Here is a 15,678-nt window from a genome sequence, read left to right as displayed (position 1 = left end):
AAATGCCTTTGCAGATTGACCCCTAAGTCTATTCTGCACTACTCCTGCTTGGATTTTATTTATATTTATATAACTTTGTATTTGATGCTTTGTTTGCTGTAATTTTATCTGTCTTTTGTAATTTGCTGTGATAAACTTTGGAATGGTAAACCAGACAGCAGATTAAATAAATACATAAATAACACAGTAAAGCATGTATGAGCAACCTGTGAAGAGGATTCCTATAATGTACTGAAAAATGACTGTTGCTGTCAGAAATCTATCATTCACTAGCAGGTTTTCTTTCTCTCCTATTCACCAGTTGGATGAATTTTCTGTAATGCACTGTTCTTTTCAGATGCTGTTGAATGTAAAGAGCGCATTGTTTCCTGATAACTTTTTATAAAGACCCATTCCCTGTGCTTGCTCTTTCAGTATGTTGTGAAGCAGCTTTAATACACTGAATGGTTTCTTACTAGCAAATTTATTTGTATAGGCCTACAGAAATGTCCCCCTAACAGAGGGAAGGCAAAACCGGAAAGAAATGACCCCTGTTTACCTGTCTGCTGTAGTGGTTTAATATGAATGAGTTCCTGCCTCCATAGGGCAGTCATCTGTAAAGATTTATTCTTGTTGCAGTGATTTGGAAAGAGTAGATGGATTCCAAGATTTCTACACAAGAGAAAAAGAGGGAGGACCATTTCATTAGTAAGTGTTGTTTTCACACTACTTTGTAAAGACCCTTACAGTTGGGCATAAGAAATTTTATATCTTCTGTCATTTTAGTTGAAAGCTTTTGTTGAAAGTTTTTTCTTCCTCTGGTCATTCTACGAAAGTAATGGTAATAATCTACAGCATCTGTGTGTTTCTGTTCTCAAACTGTATTAATGTCTAAAAAACTTCAGATTGTAAGCGTGCTTTAAAAAATAGATACACACACATACAATACTGAACTAGTTTTCTGTTTATTTTAATTTATAATTTACATATTTCTCCTTGGAAGCTTGCATTGTATCTAGTAAAATTAATAAATGCTTGTTGTATTAGGATTCGCATCTTGAAATAGGTTTATGTTTTCATATGCAAAACAAAATAACCCGGACCAACCACCCTATACACGGGAACAAGTATCAGAATATTTTAAGTGTTCTTATAAATAATCCACAGGCTCTTGCCCGCAATGGGCTTCAACCAGCATCATACTACTGAGCACATTGTTCTTACGTCATTTGCTCATTCCCATTCTATACTAAACTTTTACAACCACAAACAATTTTTCATTATTTTTATTTATACCCAAAATATTCTTTTAATCTCAATATCTAAAAAACTCCTTTCAACTTATCTTTGGACTGCCTTCCACATTTGCTCAGTAATATGCCTTCCCGAGACTGACAATGTTTCAGCTTCTGCTTGTCTCAGGGGAATATACCTAATCTTTGAAATAGCTATCTCCGCTTACTAATCACTTCATGATGGCGCCAAACTGAGCAAATATGGATCATTACTTCCTCATTCTCTGTAGTACTCTCTAGCTAATGATTACAATGAAGTCAATTTAAAAAGATTTAACTGGCTAGCTTCAGTAGTTAGCTAGTCAAACTTACCTGTTAAAAATTCCCTTTTCCCTGAACCAGCCAATTTTATCTGGCTAGATCTTCGAAGTGCACACATTTGCCTAGTTGAAAAATGGATGGCCCTTGGGAGTTGGGGGGTTAAGCAGCTAGTGCTGATTTTCAGTGCTAACCGCCTAACCTGGCTGGTCAAATCTAGGCTCTGGATTAGCAGGCCCAACTCTGGCTGGTCAGCTTTCAGCAGTCCCTTCAATCCCAATACATAAAACTGTCCCCTGAACCTCTCTCCTAGCACCCCATACATTCAGCCCCTCTCAGCAACCCATGAAACTCTGAACATCTTCCAACCCCCTGATCTCCCTCCTGGGATTTCAGTGCCCTCACCCCTCCACACTTCCTTCTCAGCCACTATACCTCCCACCTACTCATGAATCTGAAAGGGGCCCTCTTCACTTTCAGGAGAGAAGTGATAGTCCTCCTGCGGGCACTGCACTTTGCAGTTGAAATAAGCCTCCTACCCTCATCTATATGAATTTTTTATACAAAAAAAAAAAATAATAATAAAAATAAATAATTAAATACATATGTGTCAGTCAGGTTCAGCTAAAAATTTGCCTGAAGATAACAGACTAAAATTACCCAGTTATCTAACCTGCTCAATGGTTGTTTGAAAACTGACCCAATGAATGAACTGTGCAACCTTATTATACCTTGCTATATTCAAGGCTTTTTTAAAAATCATTTTTATTCTGTAACATCACACACAAAAACATGATACAAAGCAGTGCCTGATAAAGAAGAAAACATGCTTTCAATATGTCATCTACAAGACAGCAACTACAATAGTACAAATATTATAGGAATAGAATTTCCATATTACAGGTTTTCTGCTTAAAACTCAAGAAAACCCTGTCCATCACCAACATACCCCCCCACACACACACACACAACCCCACACACACACACACAACCCCACACACACAGCCTCCCCTACTCCTCATACTCAGGGGTCGATGCAATATGCCGAGCGCACTCTTAACGAGCAGTTAGACGCGGGCAAAATAGGAGCTAATCAATCCCCTAATACAATAAGGGGATTAGCGCCTATTTAACGAGTGTCTAATGCGGAGTGAATGAGGTAGCGCTCATCACATGCAAATGCATGTGAAAGAGCCTATTATTCACTCCCAATGCAAAAAGATAAATGTGTGTCTCAGACGCACATTTATCGCTCAGATATTAATGCCTGCCTGGTGCAGGTGTTAATAGCTGAGCGCATTGAAAAGAAGTACAGAAAAGCAGCAGAAAAACTGCTTTTCTGTACTTCTTTTTTAAAGTAAAAAAATAAAATAAAGTAACTTGGCAGACCGCCGAGTTATGAAGACCGATGCTGGTAAACTCAGCGTCAGTTTTCATAACCGGCCGTCTGCCAGTACTGAAAATGGCCGCCGATAAACCCGGGGGCCGTTTTCATTACTGGCAGACAGGCAGCCGCGACCCCCAGATTTAAATATTGCATGGCGCCCCCCCCCCCCTCCTTTGGGGCACCATGCACGCGCTGAGAGAGCGGGCGCTGAATGTTCAGCACCCGTTTTCTACGCGCCTTTATTGCATCGGCCCCTCAGAGTCTAATGGGCAGCTGTTCACAACCTGCAGAACGAACATTTATTTAAAACAGTTCTATTGCCACACCAGCAAATATCCCAGTGCAGAGAAGTTTTTCCTCCGTTTGTCATTGAGAAACTCAAAAAGCTTTTTCCACATTTCCACATATTTATTAAGCATTTTATGCTTGGTGAACTTTATTTGTTCAACCTACATTAAATCTGATATTCTGTTTTCCAAATATTCAGATTGGGAGGTGTGTCCTCTATCCATTTAATTAATAATGACTTACAAGCTATCTGCAAGATCAATAATATAGATTTCCTTTTATCTTGATTGGTACCTGTAACTAAGGCTAGATCTCTCAGCATAAGCCCCATCCTTTTAGAGGGTAAAGTTATCCCTGTGCATCATTAGATTTCCTGAAGGACCTTCTTCCATAAATCTAACACCTTACAATACAACAGAAACTTATGAAGATCACCAGATGCTGCATTATACTTATTGCAATTTGGTGAGCCAATCCTATAAGAAATCTTTTGGCACTGTCAATAAAACAGTGATCTAGTAACTTAAACTTAATACTGATAATATTATGAAAGATATAATCTTGATGTAGATTTTAAAAAATTTATTGAATGTCATCTACAGCAAGTTCAATACCAAGTGCTTTATTCCAATAATTGTTAAGCACTAAATACTCCACTTTGGAAGGGTTTTGTTTTTTTTAAAGAGTATGCCATTGTGATATTACATTCTTTCCATCTCCCACCGCGTCTTTCAAGAATTTTTGTTCCCAATTTGCAACTGAAGACTATTTGAAGGTTGCCAAATAATGCCTCAACTTCAGAAAGGTATAGAAATAAGAATGGAAGGTTATATTCCTCGCAAACCTGCTCAAAAGCTCACACATATTTGGTCCTTGTTTCAAAAACATAAGCCACATATTTCAGCACCTTGTGATACCACACTTGGAAAGATTTCTGTTCCAGGCCCAATAAAAAATCCTGGTTACCTACGGTGGGCAAAAATATAACTGCTTTGTAATCCATTCCCCACAAATGCTGAAACCAACTCCAAGCCTGCATTGCTGCTCAAAATAGGACATTTCATTTTGTTACCTGCGGGAGTTTGTCATTTTCTGATGAAAAAGATATAATAATGACCATAGTTGAACCATCCCAGTCAATATCCTTCTAGTACAGTACACATACATAATTATCAGAATATCATTCCCAAGTAAAATGCATGCTGCATTTTAGATGTGAAGATTCGGAAGTTAACACATCCCAATTCCTTGCTCCTTAATAAATTGTCATAATTTACTCTCGCCCTTTTGCCCTTCCAAATAAAATCCAAAAAAGGGAGCAAAATAGTCCCAGGTCACATCTGCTGAGCCACATATAAGCATCTGAAGCTTATATAAAATCTTGGGCATAATTATCATTTTTAAGAGCGCACACCTCTCTATAAAAGATAAAGGAAGATTTTTCCATACAGCTAACTCTGCCTCAATGTGGGATAAAGTCTCTCTGATACGAAGAATGTAAAGCTTACCAAGATCCTGCAGGAGCCAGGCCCAAGATACTTTAATTTTTCCCTGACCCATTTTCAGCCTGAAGTCCCCCCCCCCCCCCATGTCACCCAGATCCCCCTCTAGCCATTTTTTCTCTTTTAAGATGTTTATGATCACTTACACCAGATATTGAACAGGAATAAATATATGCAGGTAAAAGACGTACGTGCGTCACTTTAGCAGGTTTTAAAATAGCAACTTATTTGTGTAAATTTTGTCCCTGCCCCAGAACATCTCTACCATGCATTTTTTTATACTCATTCTATTGCTCATGCTCCCACGTATAGGAGCATACTTTGCTGCTTTAAAAATATGAGTTGCATGCGATTGGCCCTTATACTCACATATATGGGCCTTTTTACGTGAGCAACTCTTTTAAAATTCATCCATTAAGTTTTAGCCATTTTTTAATCAATTGTGTGTCAGGTCATAGAGCATATGTGGCAGGTACAGGAGACCACAGTGTTTCCTATTGTGTTTGTGATCTCTCTGCTATCTGGTGTTCAGAAATATTGCCCAGGTAGCATTTTCTGCCCTTACCTATTCTGTACTTGAAAGTCACCTTCAAGGGATGGAGCAAAATGTCTGACACACTGGTTCTAAGAGTTTATAAGCACTACAAGATCGTGATCGTGCCAATAATTGCCCCCCTTGAAACAGGGCTCATGTTGGGGGTTGGATACTTTATCCCCTTTGCACAAGCTGGTAATTACCATCCATCAGATTTTCTGTTCAATATTATATTCTATGCAGCCTTGATTGATATAATTTAAAATCCTGACTCTATACTTGTGGACTCTAAGTTCTTTTGCAACACCCTCTTGATATTATATTTCATTTTTGCTTTGGGTGTTCCACTTACTCCCTTTTGCTGCTGTTTAAATTTAGCATTTATCTCAGACTTATCATTTACAATTTCACACCTCATGGACTTTGATTAATGGAGTAAAAGGACCTTCACATAAATGTGTCATGAAAGTTCAAAGTTATAATCATAGGTCCATGTGAAAGAAAGTCTTCATTCATAAGCTTTTTTTTCTCTTTGCATATAAAAACAATCAATCTTCCAAACAATTTCCTTCCAAATATCACTGTGAAATACTTCTTTTGCTCAAATTTTCCAAAATATCAAAGCTTATTTAACTTGCAAAAAAGTGTTGAGCTTCCAGATATAGTAGTTCCTCATCTTCAAACTCATATTCTCTCTGACATAGTACCATGTTTTGAATGAATCTGCACCGTAGGGGTCCTTCGCCTCTCTGTACTGAAACACTGACCTAGTGGGATCTAGAGATGTGAATCGGAACCGGAATCTGATCGGTTCCGGTTCCGATTCAAATCTTAAAATTTTTATCGTCCAGCCCGATTGGGTTTTTGTTTATCGTCTGCGCTCGAGCCAATAAACAAAAAACCCACCCCGACTCTTAAAAATCGACCCCTTAGCTTCCCCCACCCTCCCGACCCCCCCAAAAATGTTTTAAAATTACCTGGTGGTGCCGGCCATCCAGTGCTCCTACCATGTGACAGGGGCCGGCCAATGGCACGGATACCCTGTCACATGGTAAGGGCAAAGGGCCATCGGCGCCATTTTTATTAGTGGCAGTCGATGGCCTGAGAGCAGGAGATCACTCCCCGCGCCCCCACTGGACCACCAGGTAATTTTAAAACATTTTTGGGGGGTCGGGAGGGTGGGGGAAGCTAAGGGGTCGATTTTTAAAGGGTCGGTGGGGTTTTTTTTTTATCGGGCCATCGGCGCCATTTTTATTAGTGGCATCAAAATGGTGCCGATGGCCCGAGAGTGGGAGATCGGTCCCGGGGCTTCCACTAGACCACCAGGTACTCGTAAAAAGTTTTGGGGGGGTTCGGGAGGGTGGGGGAAAGTAAGGGTTTAGTTTTAAAGGGCCGGGGTGGGTTTAGGGATTGTTTTGGTGTGCCGGTTTTCCCGCCCTCCCCCGATTTACGATTTTTCACAATAAATCGGGGGAATTTCTATTGTATCGCGCACTCTAACGATTTTTGATGATTTAAAAAATATCGGGCGATTTTTTAAATCGTCAAAAAACGATTCACATCCCTAGTGGGATCACACTCATCTTTTGGAAATCTACAGCTGAATAGGTGTATGGAGAGTTCCCTTTAGGTACATGGGAGAGAATGCTGAGCACTAGGACTGAGAGTTATAAAATTGGAACTGGACACTAACATTGAACTGGAACACGACCACTGTTATCCGTAAACGGGAAGGAAGCTTTACAACTACATCACATATGGAATTGGAGCAAATTTAGGGCCTTATTTACTAAATATTTTCCCCATAGACATAGAATGGGAGAAAAACCTTAGTAAATCAGCCCCTTAGTGGATAAACAATTGGCTTTATTCAGCCATTTAAGTAATTTAGAAAGAAGAAGAGATGTAAATGTATACATTCTTAATATGTGAAGTTGGACTTTGTAAACATTCCCAAATCTGTAAAGAGACTTTATCAAGCTCCAACATTAAGCAGTAAAACTGGGTTGGAAACCATTCATGGAGTCCAGTATGATTATTACTGTCATTGGCACAGTGAGAGTTTAATGGGTGAATATCTTTAAAATAATGCTATAAGTCTTAGAAGACAACTTCACCCAAGTCAGAGAATCATGGATACTCAGATTTATTTATATCAGGAATGAAAGGTAACATCTAGTATTGGATTTGTGCTGTAGTCCATGGGGTCCTCAGGGGAAACTTTAGCCCAGGGGTACACATAATTTTAAAATTATGTGTGAGAATGGTGTGACCTGGTGGGGAGGGAGGGGTGTGTGCAAGGCTGTAAGGGTTGACTAGGACGCCTAATAATCTTGCACCAGCCCTGTTCAGTGTCCTTACTATTTTTCAGAAATGTATCTAATTACTTTTTAGGTGTGTTTTACTGGAGCAGAAGCGCTTGTTGTCAAGGATGCTTCCTTCTGTCTGTCTGTATGCATGGTGGAAGTCAGAAACCGCTGAACAGATGATGTGGGGGATCATAAAGAAATGATGTCGGGAATTATAATTTTTGTTTGAATTGGTGCAAAATCACACAAAATCCAGCTCTCAATCAGCTGACTCACCCTGGAACGTCGCAACACCGGCAAAACCAGGAAAGCCGCTGATATCGCTTGAGGATACTGCCATGTTCCTGCTCCTCACAGGGCCCCCTCTAGGTGCATGCGCACAGCATGCAGCTATTCTTAATGGGCCCATAGTGGAAGAAGGACCATGGCACCATCTGATGACATCACATGCTTGGCCTCATAAGCTCTCCTGGCACAGTGTCTCCTTGCCTCAGCAACAAGTCCCCTGCTTAGCCTGAAGTACATGTTGCTCTTGTGTCTCCTCCTAGCCTTGTTTCCCTACCTTTGTCCTGCCTTTGCCCTTGTCTTGCCTTTGTTCAGTCCGTGCCTGTCCTTGCTTTGTTTTCTGGTCCTTGTCTGTCAGTACCCCTGCCCTGTTCGTGCCTTGCCTGGTCTGCCTTGTCGTGCCTCATTGTCTTTACTTGATTCGCTGGTACTGACCTCTGCTCCAGTCCTCGACCATTCTCTCACTTGCTGTCTGCCTTGACCCTTGGCCTAGACTCGGATTACATTTTCTCACTGATCAGCCTTGATCCTAAACCCTGCCTGTCTCTGGAATCCAAAGGCTTGATCAACCCACGGGGAACGGGATTGGAACAGGTGAAGCTCTAGCTCTGTCCCTGCAAGGCTGTGTCTGCCAGCTGTCGGCGTGGGCCCAGTGGGGGTTCGCCTACTAGGCTGTGTCAACTATGCCACAGCCTAGGAGGGATTCATAGCATGACTCTTGTCTGATAACTTTTACTGTTGATCTCCAGAGCCAGCTTTCACGTGTGGTGATAAAATTTGCCTTTGTGCAATACTTGATGCATGCACTTTCCAATGTGTTCTTTATTCATAGAGAAGTAAAAGTCTTCATATTCCACATCTATATTGTACATACAAATGCACAATTGTGCCACTCCGTTGGTGTCAGAATGTTCATGTAAAAGCCAGTTATAGTGCAATTTAACTCATCAGGACTAAGGAGAGTCCTCTGGGTGTTGCACTCTGCTTTCATTTGTATTCCCATTAAGCTTTGATTCATAAGTACACAATCTGTCTATATCTCAGCATGTAAACAATGTGCACCTAGCAGAAGACACTCTTGTTAGTTTACCTAGGGACACTTCACAGAAAACATAATGTGAACAGGTTAAAAAATGTATTAGTAAATAAAAGTTACCTGGGTTGCTGCAGGCAGAGGCAGCATGCTTCTCTTTTGATTTAGAAGATAAGAATGTAAGATATGCCAAACTGGGTCAGACCAAAGGTCCATCAAGCTCACTATCCTGTTTCCAATAGTGGCCAATCCAAATCACAAGTACCTGGCAAGTACCCAAACATTAAATAAATCTCAAGCTACTATTGCTTATTAATTTATAACAGGTTATGGATTTTTTCCTTTAGGAGCTTATCCAGACCATTTCTAAACCCAGTTACACTAACTGCTGTAACCACATCCTCTGGCAATGAATTCCAGAGCTTAACTATGCACTGAGTGAAAAAAAATGTTCTTTGATTTGTTTTAAATGAGCTACTTACTAACTTCATGGAGTGCCCCCTAGTCCTTCTATTATCTAAGAGAGTAAATAACTGATTTACATTAATTTGCTCCTTTCATGATTTTGTAGACCTCTATCATATCCCCCTTCAGTCGTCTCTTCTCCAAACTGAACAGCCCTAACTTCCTTAGCCTTTCCTCATAGGGCAGCTGTTCCATGCCACTTATCATTTTGGTCACTTTTCTCTGCACTTTCTCTAGTGCAACTATATTTGTTTTGAGATGTGGCGACCAGAATTGCACAAAGTATTCAAGATGTGGTCTCACCATAAAGCGATATAGAGGCATTATGGCATCCATCGTTTTATTTTCCATTCCCTTCCTAATAATTCCTAACATTCTGTTTGCTTATTTGATTGCCACAGCACACTGAACCAATGATTTCAATGTAATATCCACTATGATGTCAAGATCTCTTTCCTGGGTGATAACTCCTAAGATGGAACCTAACATTGTGAAACTATGGCAAGGGTTATTTTTTCCTATTTGCATCACTTTGCACTTGTCCATGTTTAATTTCATCTGCCATTTGGAAACCCAATCTTCCAGTCTCGCAAGTTCTCTTGCAATTTGTCACAATCCACTTGAGATTTAACCACTGCATAATTCTGTGTCATCCACAAATTTGATAACCTCACTCATCGTACCCCTTTCCAGATCTTTTATAAATATATTAAAAAGCACTCCACTGTTTACCTTTTTTCACTGTGAAAAAAGACCATTTAATCCTACTCTTTGTTTCCTGTCTTGTAACCAGCTTGTGATCCACAAAAGGGCATCGCTTCTTATCCCATAACGTTTTAGTTTTCTTAGAAGCCTCTCATGTGGGACTTTGTCGAATGCCTTCTAAAAATACAAATATACCATATCTACCAGTTCAACTTTGTCCACATGTTTATTCACCCCTTCAAAATAATGTTGGAGATTTGTGAGGCAAGACTTCCTTTGGGTAAATCCATGCTGGCTGTGACCCATTAAACCATGTTTATCTAAATGTTTTGTGATTTTATTCTTTATAACAGTTTCCACGATTTTTCCCGGCATGAAGTCATGCTCACTGGTCTATAGTTTCCTGGATCACCCCTAGAGCACTTTTTAAATATTGGGGTTACATTGGCCATCTTCTAATCTTCAGGTACAATGGATGGTTTTAATGTTAGGTTACAAATTAATTGAAATAGTTCTGAAATTTCAATTTTTAGTTCTTTCAGAACCCTGGGGTGTATACCATCTGGTCCAGGTGATTTACTACTCTTCAGTTTGTCAGTCTAGCCTACCATATCTTCCACTTTCACCGTGATTTGGTTCAGTTCATCTGAATCATCACCCTTGAAAACCAACTCTGGAATGGGTATCTCTCCAACATCCTCTTCAGTAAACACCAAAGCAAAGAAATTGTTTAATCTTTCCACAATGCCATTATTTTTTTTAAGAACCTCTTTAACCCCTCGATCATCTAACAGTCCAACTGACTCCCTCACAGGCTTTCTGCTTCAGATATATTTTTAAAAGTTTTTACTGTGAATTTTTGCCTCTAAGGCCAACTTTTTTTCAAATTCTGTCTTAGCCTGTCTTATCAATGTCTTACATTTAACTTGCCAATGCTTATGCTTAATCCTATTTTTTCTGATGGATCCTTCTTCCAATTTTTGAATGAAAATCTTTTGGGTAAAATAGCCTCTTCCATCTCACGTTTTAACCATGCTGGCAATCATTTGACCTTCTTTCCACCTTTCTTAATGCGTGGAATACATATGTGCTGTGCTTCTAGGATGGTATTTTTTAACAATGTCTACGCTTGTACATTTTTTACCTTTGTAGTTGCACCTTTTAATTTTTTTTAAACTATTTTTCTCATTTTATCAAAGTTTGCCTTTTGAAAGTTTAGTGCTAGAGCCATGGATTTACTTACTGTTCCCCTTCCAGTCAATAATTCAGATTTGATCATATTATGATCACTATTGCCCCACCACCATTACCTCTATCACCAAATCCTGTGCTCCACTGAGAGTTAGATCTGATATTGCTCCCTCTCGCACTGGTTCCTGAATCAATTGCTCCAAAAAACTTTCATTTATTCCATCCAAGAACATTATCTCTCTAACATGTCCTGATGTTTCACTTACCCAGTCAATATTGGAATAATTGAAATCTCAGCAAAAACCGGTGCAAGAACACACTTAGGCCATCCACCATCAAATATAAATAGTCTTTAATAGAGAGTCTTTCATTCAATGTAATCGGCAACTCCACATAAACTTGCAAACATGATTTAGATTGGTCCCCCGACACGGGTCCGTGTTTCGCTTTGTCGCTGCATCGGGAGGGGCCACAGATATAAATATCAATCTACAACAAAAAGAGTAACAACTGGTGGATCGCTAGAAATATAGAGGCTACATGGCTTATAACATGCATTAAGACAGTACATACCTTTCAAACCAATCCGGGAGCGCAAAGCACCCCCAGTGGAAAACGCTTTTAAAGAGCAGAATTTGGCGCCAAACCTCCATGACATCGCGAGACTGCCTAGCCAATCGGGACGAAGAATACATTAACTGAATAAATGCCATTCTATTTCCCTATTCAGACCCTTAGGGGTAATTGTGTCTAAAGTGAAAATCCACCTCTGTTCTCGTCTTCCAAGCATCCCAGGATAGTCTCCCCCTCTCGGATGTCGGGGGACCACCTCCAGGACCAAGAAAGAGAGATCAGAGATGGCATGATTATTTTGTGCCCAGTGGCTAACCAGAGGTTCATCTATTCTGGACAAACGGATATTCGAACAATGTTCAATAATTCTGGTTTTCACCATGCGGGTCGTTTTGCCCACATATACCAGAGGGCAAGGGCATTGGACAGCATATATGACCCCTCTAGAGGTACAATCAGACTGTGCACGTAATGGGAAAACTTGACCAGAAATAGGGTGAATATATTCAGACCGGACCGAAGTGTGGGTACACATCAAACAATGACCACATGGACCATGCCCCCTAGCGGACCCAAAGTCAGTATCGGAGCAAGTAAAAGATGCATGAACCAATTGGTCCCGCAGATTTCTTGCCCGCCTAAAAGTGAAGCGCAATGAGCCATGAAGTAGATTAGAAAGTGCAAGAGCTTGCCAGTGCCTCCGGATTAACAGTCGTACCTTATGACTAATAGTTGAAAAAGGTAATATACAGTTGTGACTTACATCATCTTGGTGAGAAGAGGGAAAAAATTAACCACTCTCGTTGAGAGTATAAAGCTCATTTAAAAGCCTTCTTTACCACTCTCAACGGGTACCCCCTCTCCAAAAAAAAAAAAAGACTATTTATATTTGATGGTGGATGGCCTAAGTGTGTTCTTGCACCGGTTTTTGCTGATACTTGCTTATGTGCAAGGTTTGCTTCTGTCTTGGATAATAATTGAAATCTCCCATTATTACTGCTGTACCAATTTGGTTAGCTTCCCTAATTTCTCTTAGCATTTCACTGTCTGTTTCAACATCTTGGCCAGGTGGACGGTAGTATACTCCTATCACTAAACTCTTCCTGAACACACAAGGGATTTCTACCCATTAAGATTTGATTGTGCATTTAGGGGTAGATTTTAAAAACATATGCGGTGCGCACAAGGGGGGGATTGAAAAATACAATTTTCTAATGGCGACACATCGCAGCCTTCCCTAGTTCCCTACCCCCCTGCCCATACTCCCTCCCACTCCCATGTCCAACCCCAACTCCCATGTCCTCCCCAACCCTACCTTTTTTTTTTCCTTTGTTTTAGAACTTATGCCAACTCCTGAGCAGGTTGCCAGCACATGATCCCCCAGCATAGCAGCAAATGGCCCCTATACTGGCCGCCTCCAGTTCCGCCCTGCCCTGACCCCTGGACCACCCCTCCCCGCCCCCAGACCATCCCCTTTCTTCGGCCCGGCTCTTGTGCGTGTAAGAAGGATTACGCGCGTTTCTGGGGCCCTTCTAAAATGCACGCAGCTAGCGCAAGGCCCAGCCGCACACATAACCCCTGTTTTTTACGCACGCCAGCCATTTAAAATCGGGCCGTTAGTCTCTTGCAGGATCTTTATCCTGTTGGACTTTATGCCATCCCGGACATAAAGTGCCATCCCGCCACCAAGATACTCTTCTCTGTCATTGCAATATAATTGGTACCCTGGTATAGCACTATCCCATTGGTTATCCTCTTTCCATCATGTCTCTGAGATGCCAGTTAAGTCTATATCATCATTCACTGCTATACACTCTAATTCTTCCATCTTACTTCTTAGACGTCTGGCATTAGCATACAAACATTTCAAAGTGTGGTTTTTGTTTGTATTAACATTCTGCTTTTCAGTTGACTGGGAGAAATTGGAATCTTTTAGCTCAGGTGAGTTTTTAATTATGGGCACTTGGACCACATTTCTTATTATTGGAACCTCTCTGTTGGGATGCTCTAACTCTATTGCTACATTAGTATCCTTCAAAGGTATCTCCCTCCGAACCATGCATTGCTGAGTGACTGTCGGCTTTCCCCTTTGATTTAGTTTAAAAAATGCTCTATCTCCTTTTTAAAGGTTAGTGCCAACAGCCTGGTTCCACTCTGGTTAAGGTGGAGTCCATCCCTTTGGAAAAGACTCCCCCAAAAGGTTCCCCACTTCCTTATAAAACTGAATCGCTCTTCCTGTCACCATCGTCTCTTCCACGCTTTGAGACTTTGGAGCTCTCCCTGCCTCTGGGGACCTGCACGTGGAACAGAGAGCATTTCAGAGAATGCTACCCTGGAGGTTCTGATTTCAGCTTTCTACCTAAGAGCCTAAATTTGGCTTCCAGAACCTCCCTCCCACATTTTCCTGTGTCTTTGGTGCCCACATGTACCATGACAGCTTGCTTCTCTCCAGCACTGTCTAAGATCCTATCTAGGCAATGCATGAAGTCCACCATCTTCGCACCAGGTAGGATATTACCAGGTGATCCTCATGCCCACCAGCCACCCAGGTGTCTACATTCCTAATAATTGAATCACCAACTATGATGGCCAACCTAACCCTTCCCTCCTGGTCAGTAGCCCTGGGAGATACATCCTCGGTTTTGGTACTGTCTCTCCCCTGGAATCAAGTGTTTAAAGCAGAGAGAAGGGCTGCTGCTGCCCACCTTTCGGAGAGATCAAACTGAGCTGCTGCTTTCATCTTAGCCCAGAAATGATGATGTCATAGCCTGGACTCTTAAAGGGGCCAGGTTATACCAGCACCACAGGGGAAGTCACAAAAGTAAAAATAAAAATAAATCAAAGTAAAACAAAAACTAAGACAGATTAAAATAAAGGCAAGGGGGGAAGGACAATCAGCAGAGTGCACTTAGCAAGACCCTGTAGAAGTGACAAGCTTCCACAGCCCCTCTGTGACAAACTACTAAAGCCCCCCCCTCCCTGGGAGTGACACATCACATCACAGAACACAGCAGGGATAGCAGTAAGGGATGCTGGGTTATCCTCTTCTGGTCAGCTCTGTGAGAGAGAGAGCGTCCTGGAGAAAAAGATGAATCCTGGTAAGCAAGTCCATGTAGCTCCCGGGAAAAATAGTTTAAAATAATTGCTTAGACCAGATTGAGTATTGGTGTGACCAGGGCTACCCCCATCACTTATGCTAGGCCAGTCTAAGCAAAAATCCAGTCCAGGTTTTCCTGCAGGCTCCCTATGGGCCAAATTTTAAAAGGGTTACGTGCGTAACCCTTTTAAAACGCTCCTGCGCGTGCCGAGTATATTTTGTATAGGCTCGGTGGCACGTGCAAGCCCCGGGATGCGCATAAGTCCCGGGGCTTGCAAAAAGGGGTGGTCAGGGCGTGGTGTCAGCTCGGGGGGGTGTTCGGGGCATGTGGGCGGCCCAGGGGCGTGGCCGAGTGCCCCAACACAGCGGCCTGTGTCGGGGCCTGCCACGCCAGGAGACAGCCGGTGCACGTAAGTTACTACTGCCCGGAGGCAGTAGTAACTTTTCGAATAAAGGTAGGGGGGTTTAAATAGGGTCGGGGGGGGGGGGTTAGGGAGGGGAAGGTGTGGGGGGATGGAAGGAAAGTTCCCTCCGAGTCTGCTCCGATTTCGGAGCAGCCTTGGAGGGAACGGGCAGCGCGCACAGGGCTCTGTGTGCGCAAGTTGCACAAATGTGCACCCCCTTGCGCGTGACGACCCCGGATTTTATAAGATACGTGCGGCTACGTGCGTATCTTATAAAATCCGGCGTACTTTTGTTCGTGTGCGCGGTTTTATAAAATGTACTCCTATATGTGTATTGTACTGCTCAAAAGCAAGAGAGCTAGTCTGGTGGCT

General features: G+C 41.8%; 1 protein-coding gene across 2 annotated transcripts in view; it reads left to right on the top strand.

The window, feature by feature from the left end:
• Positions 1–15,678, top strand: part of STOML3 (stomatin like 3) — a 96,781-nt gene that overhangs the window by 15,107 nt on the left and 65,996 nt on the right. For both annotated transcript variants that reach the window (XM_029602752.1, XM_029602750.1), the window contains exon 2: positions 619–687. In XM_029602752.1, the coding sequence (XP_029458612.1) occupies positions 636–687 (52 nt within the window). In that variant the 5' untranslated portion in view covers positions 619–635. The remainder of the gene's footprint in view (positions 1–618; positions 688–15,678) is intronic.

Source organism: Rhinatrema bivittatum, chromosome 5 (genome assembly GCF_901001135.1).
Source record: "Rhinatrema bivittatum chromosome 5, aRhiBiv1.1, whole genome shotgun sequence".
Taxonomy (NCBI): Eukaryota; Metazoa; Chordata; class Amphibia; order Gymnophiona; family Rhinatrematidae; genus Rhinatrema; species Rhinatrema bivittatum.
The sequence above is the reverse complement of the archived record's forward strand: the minus strand, read 5'-3'. Positions and strand labels throughout refer to the sequence as shown.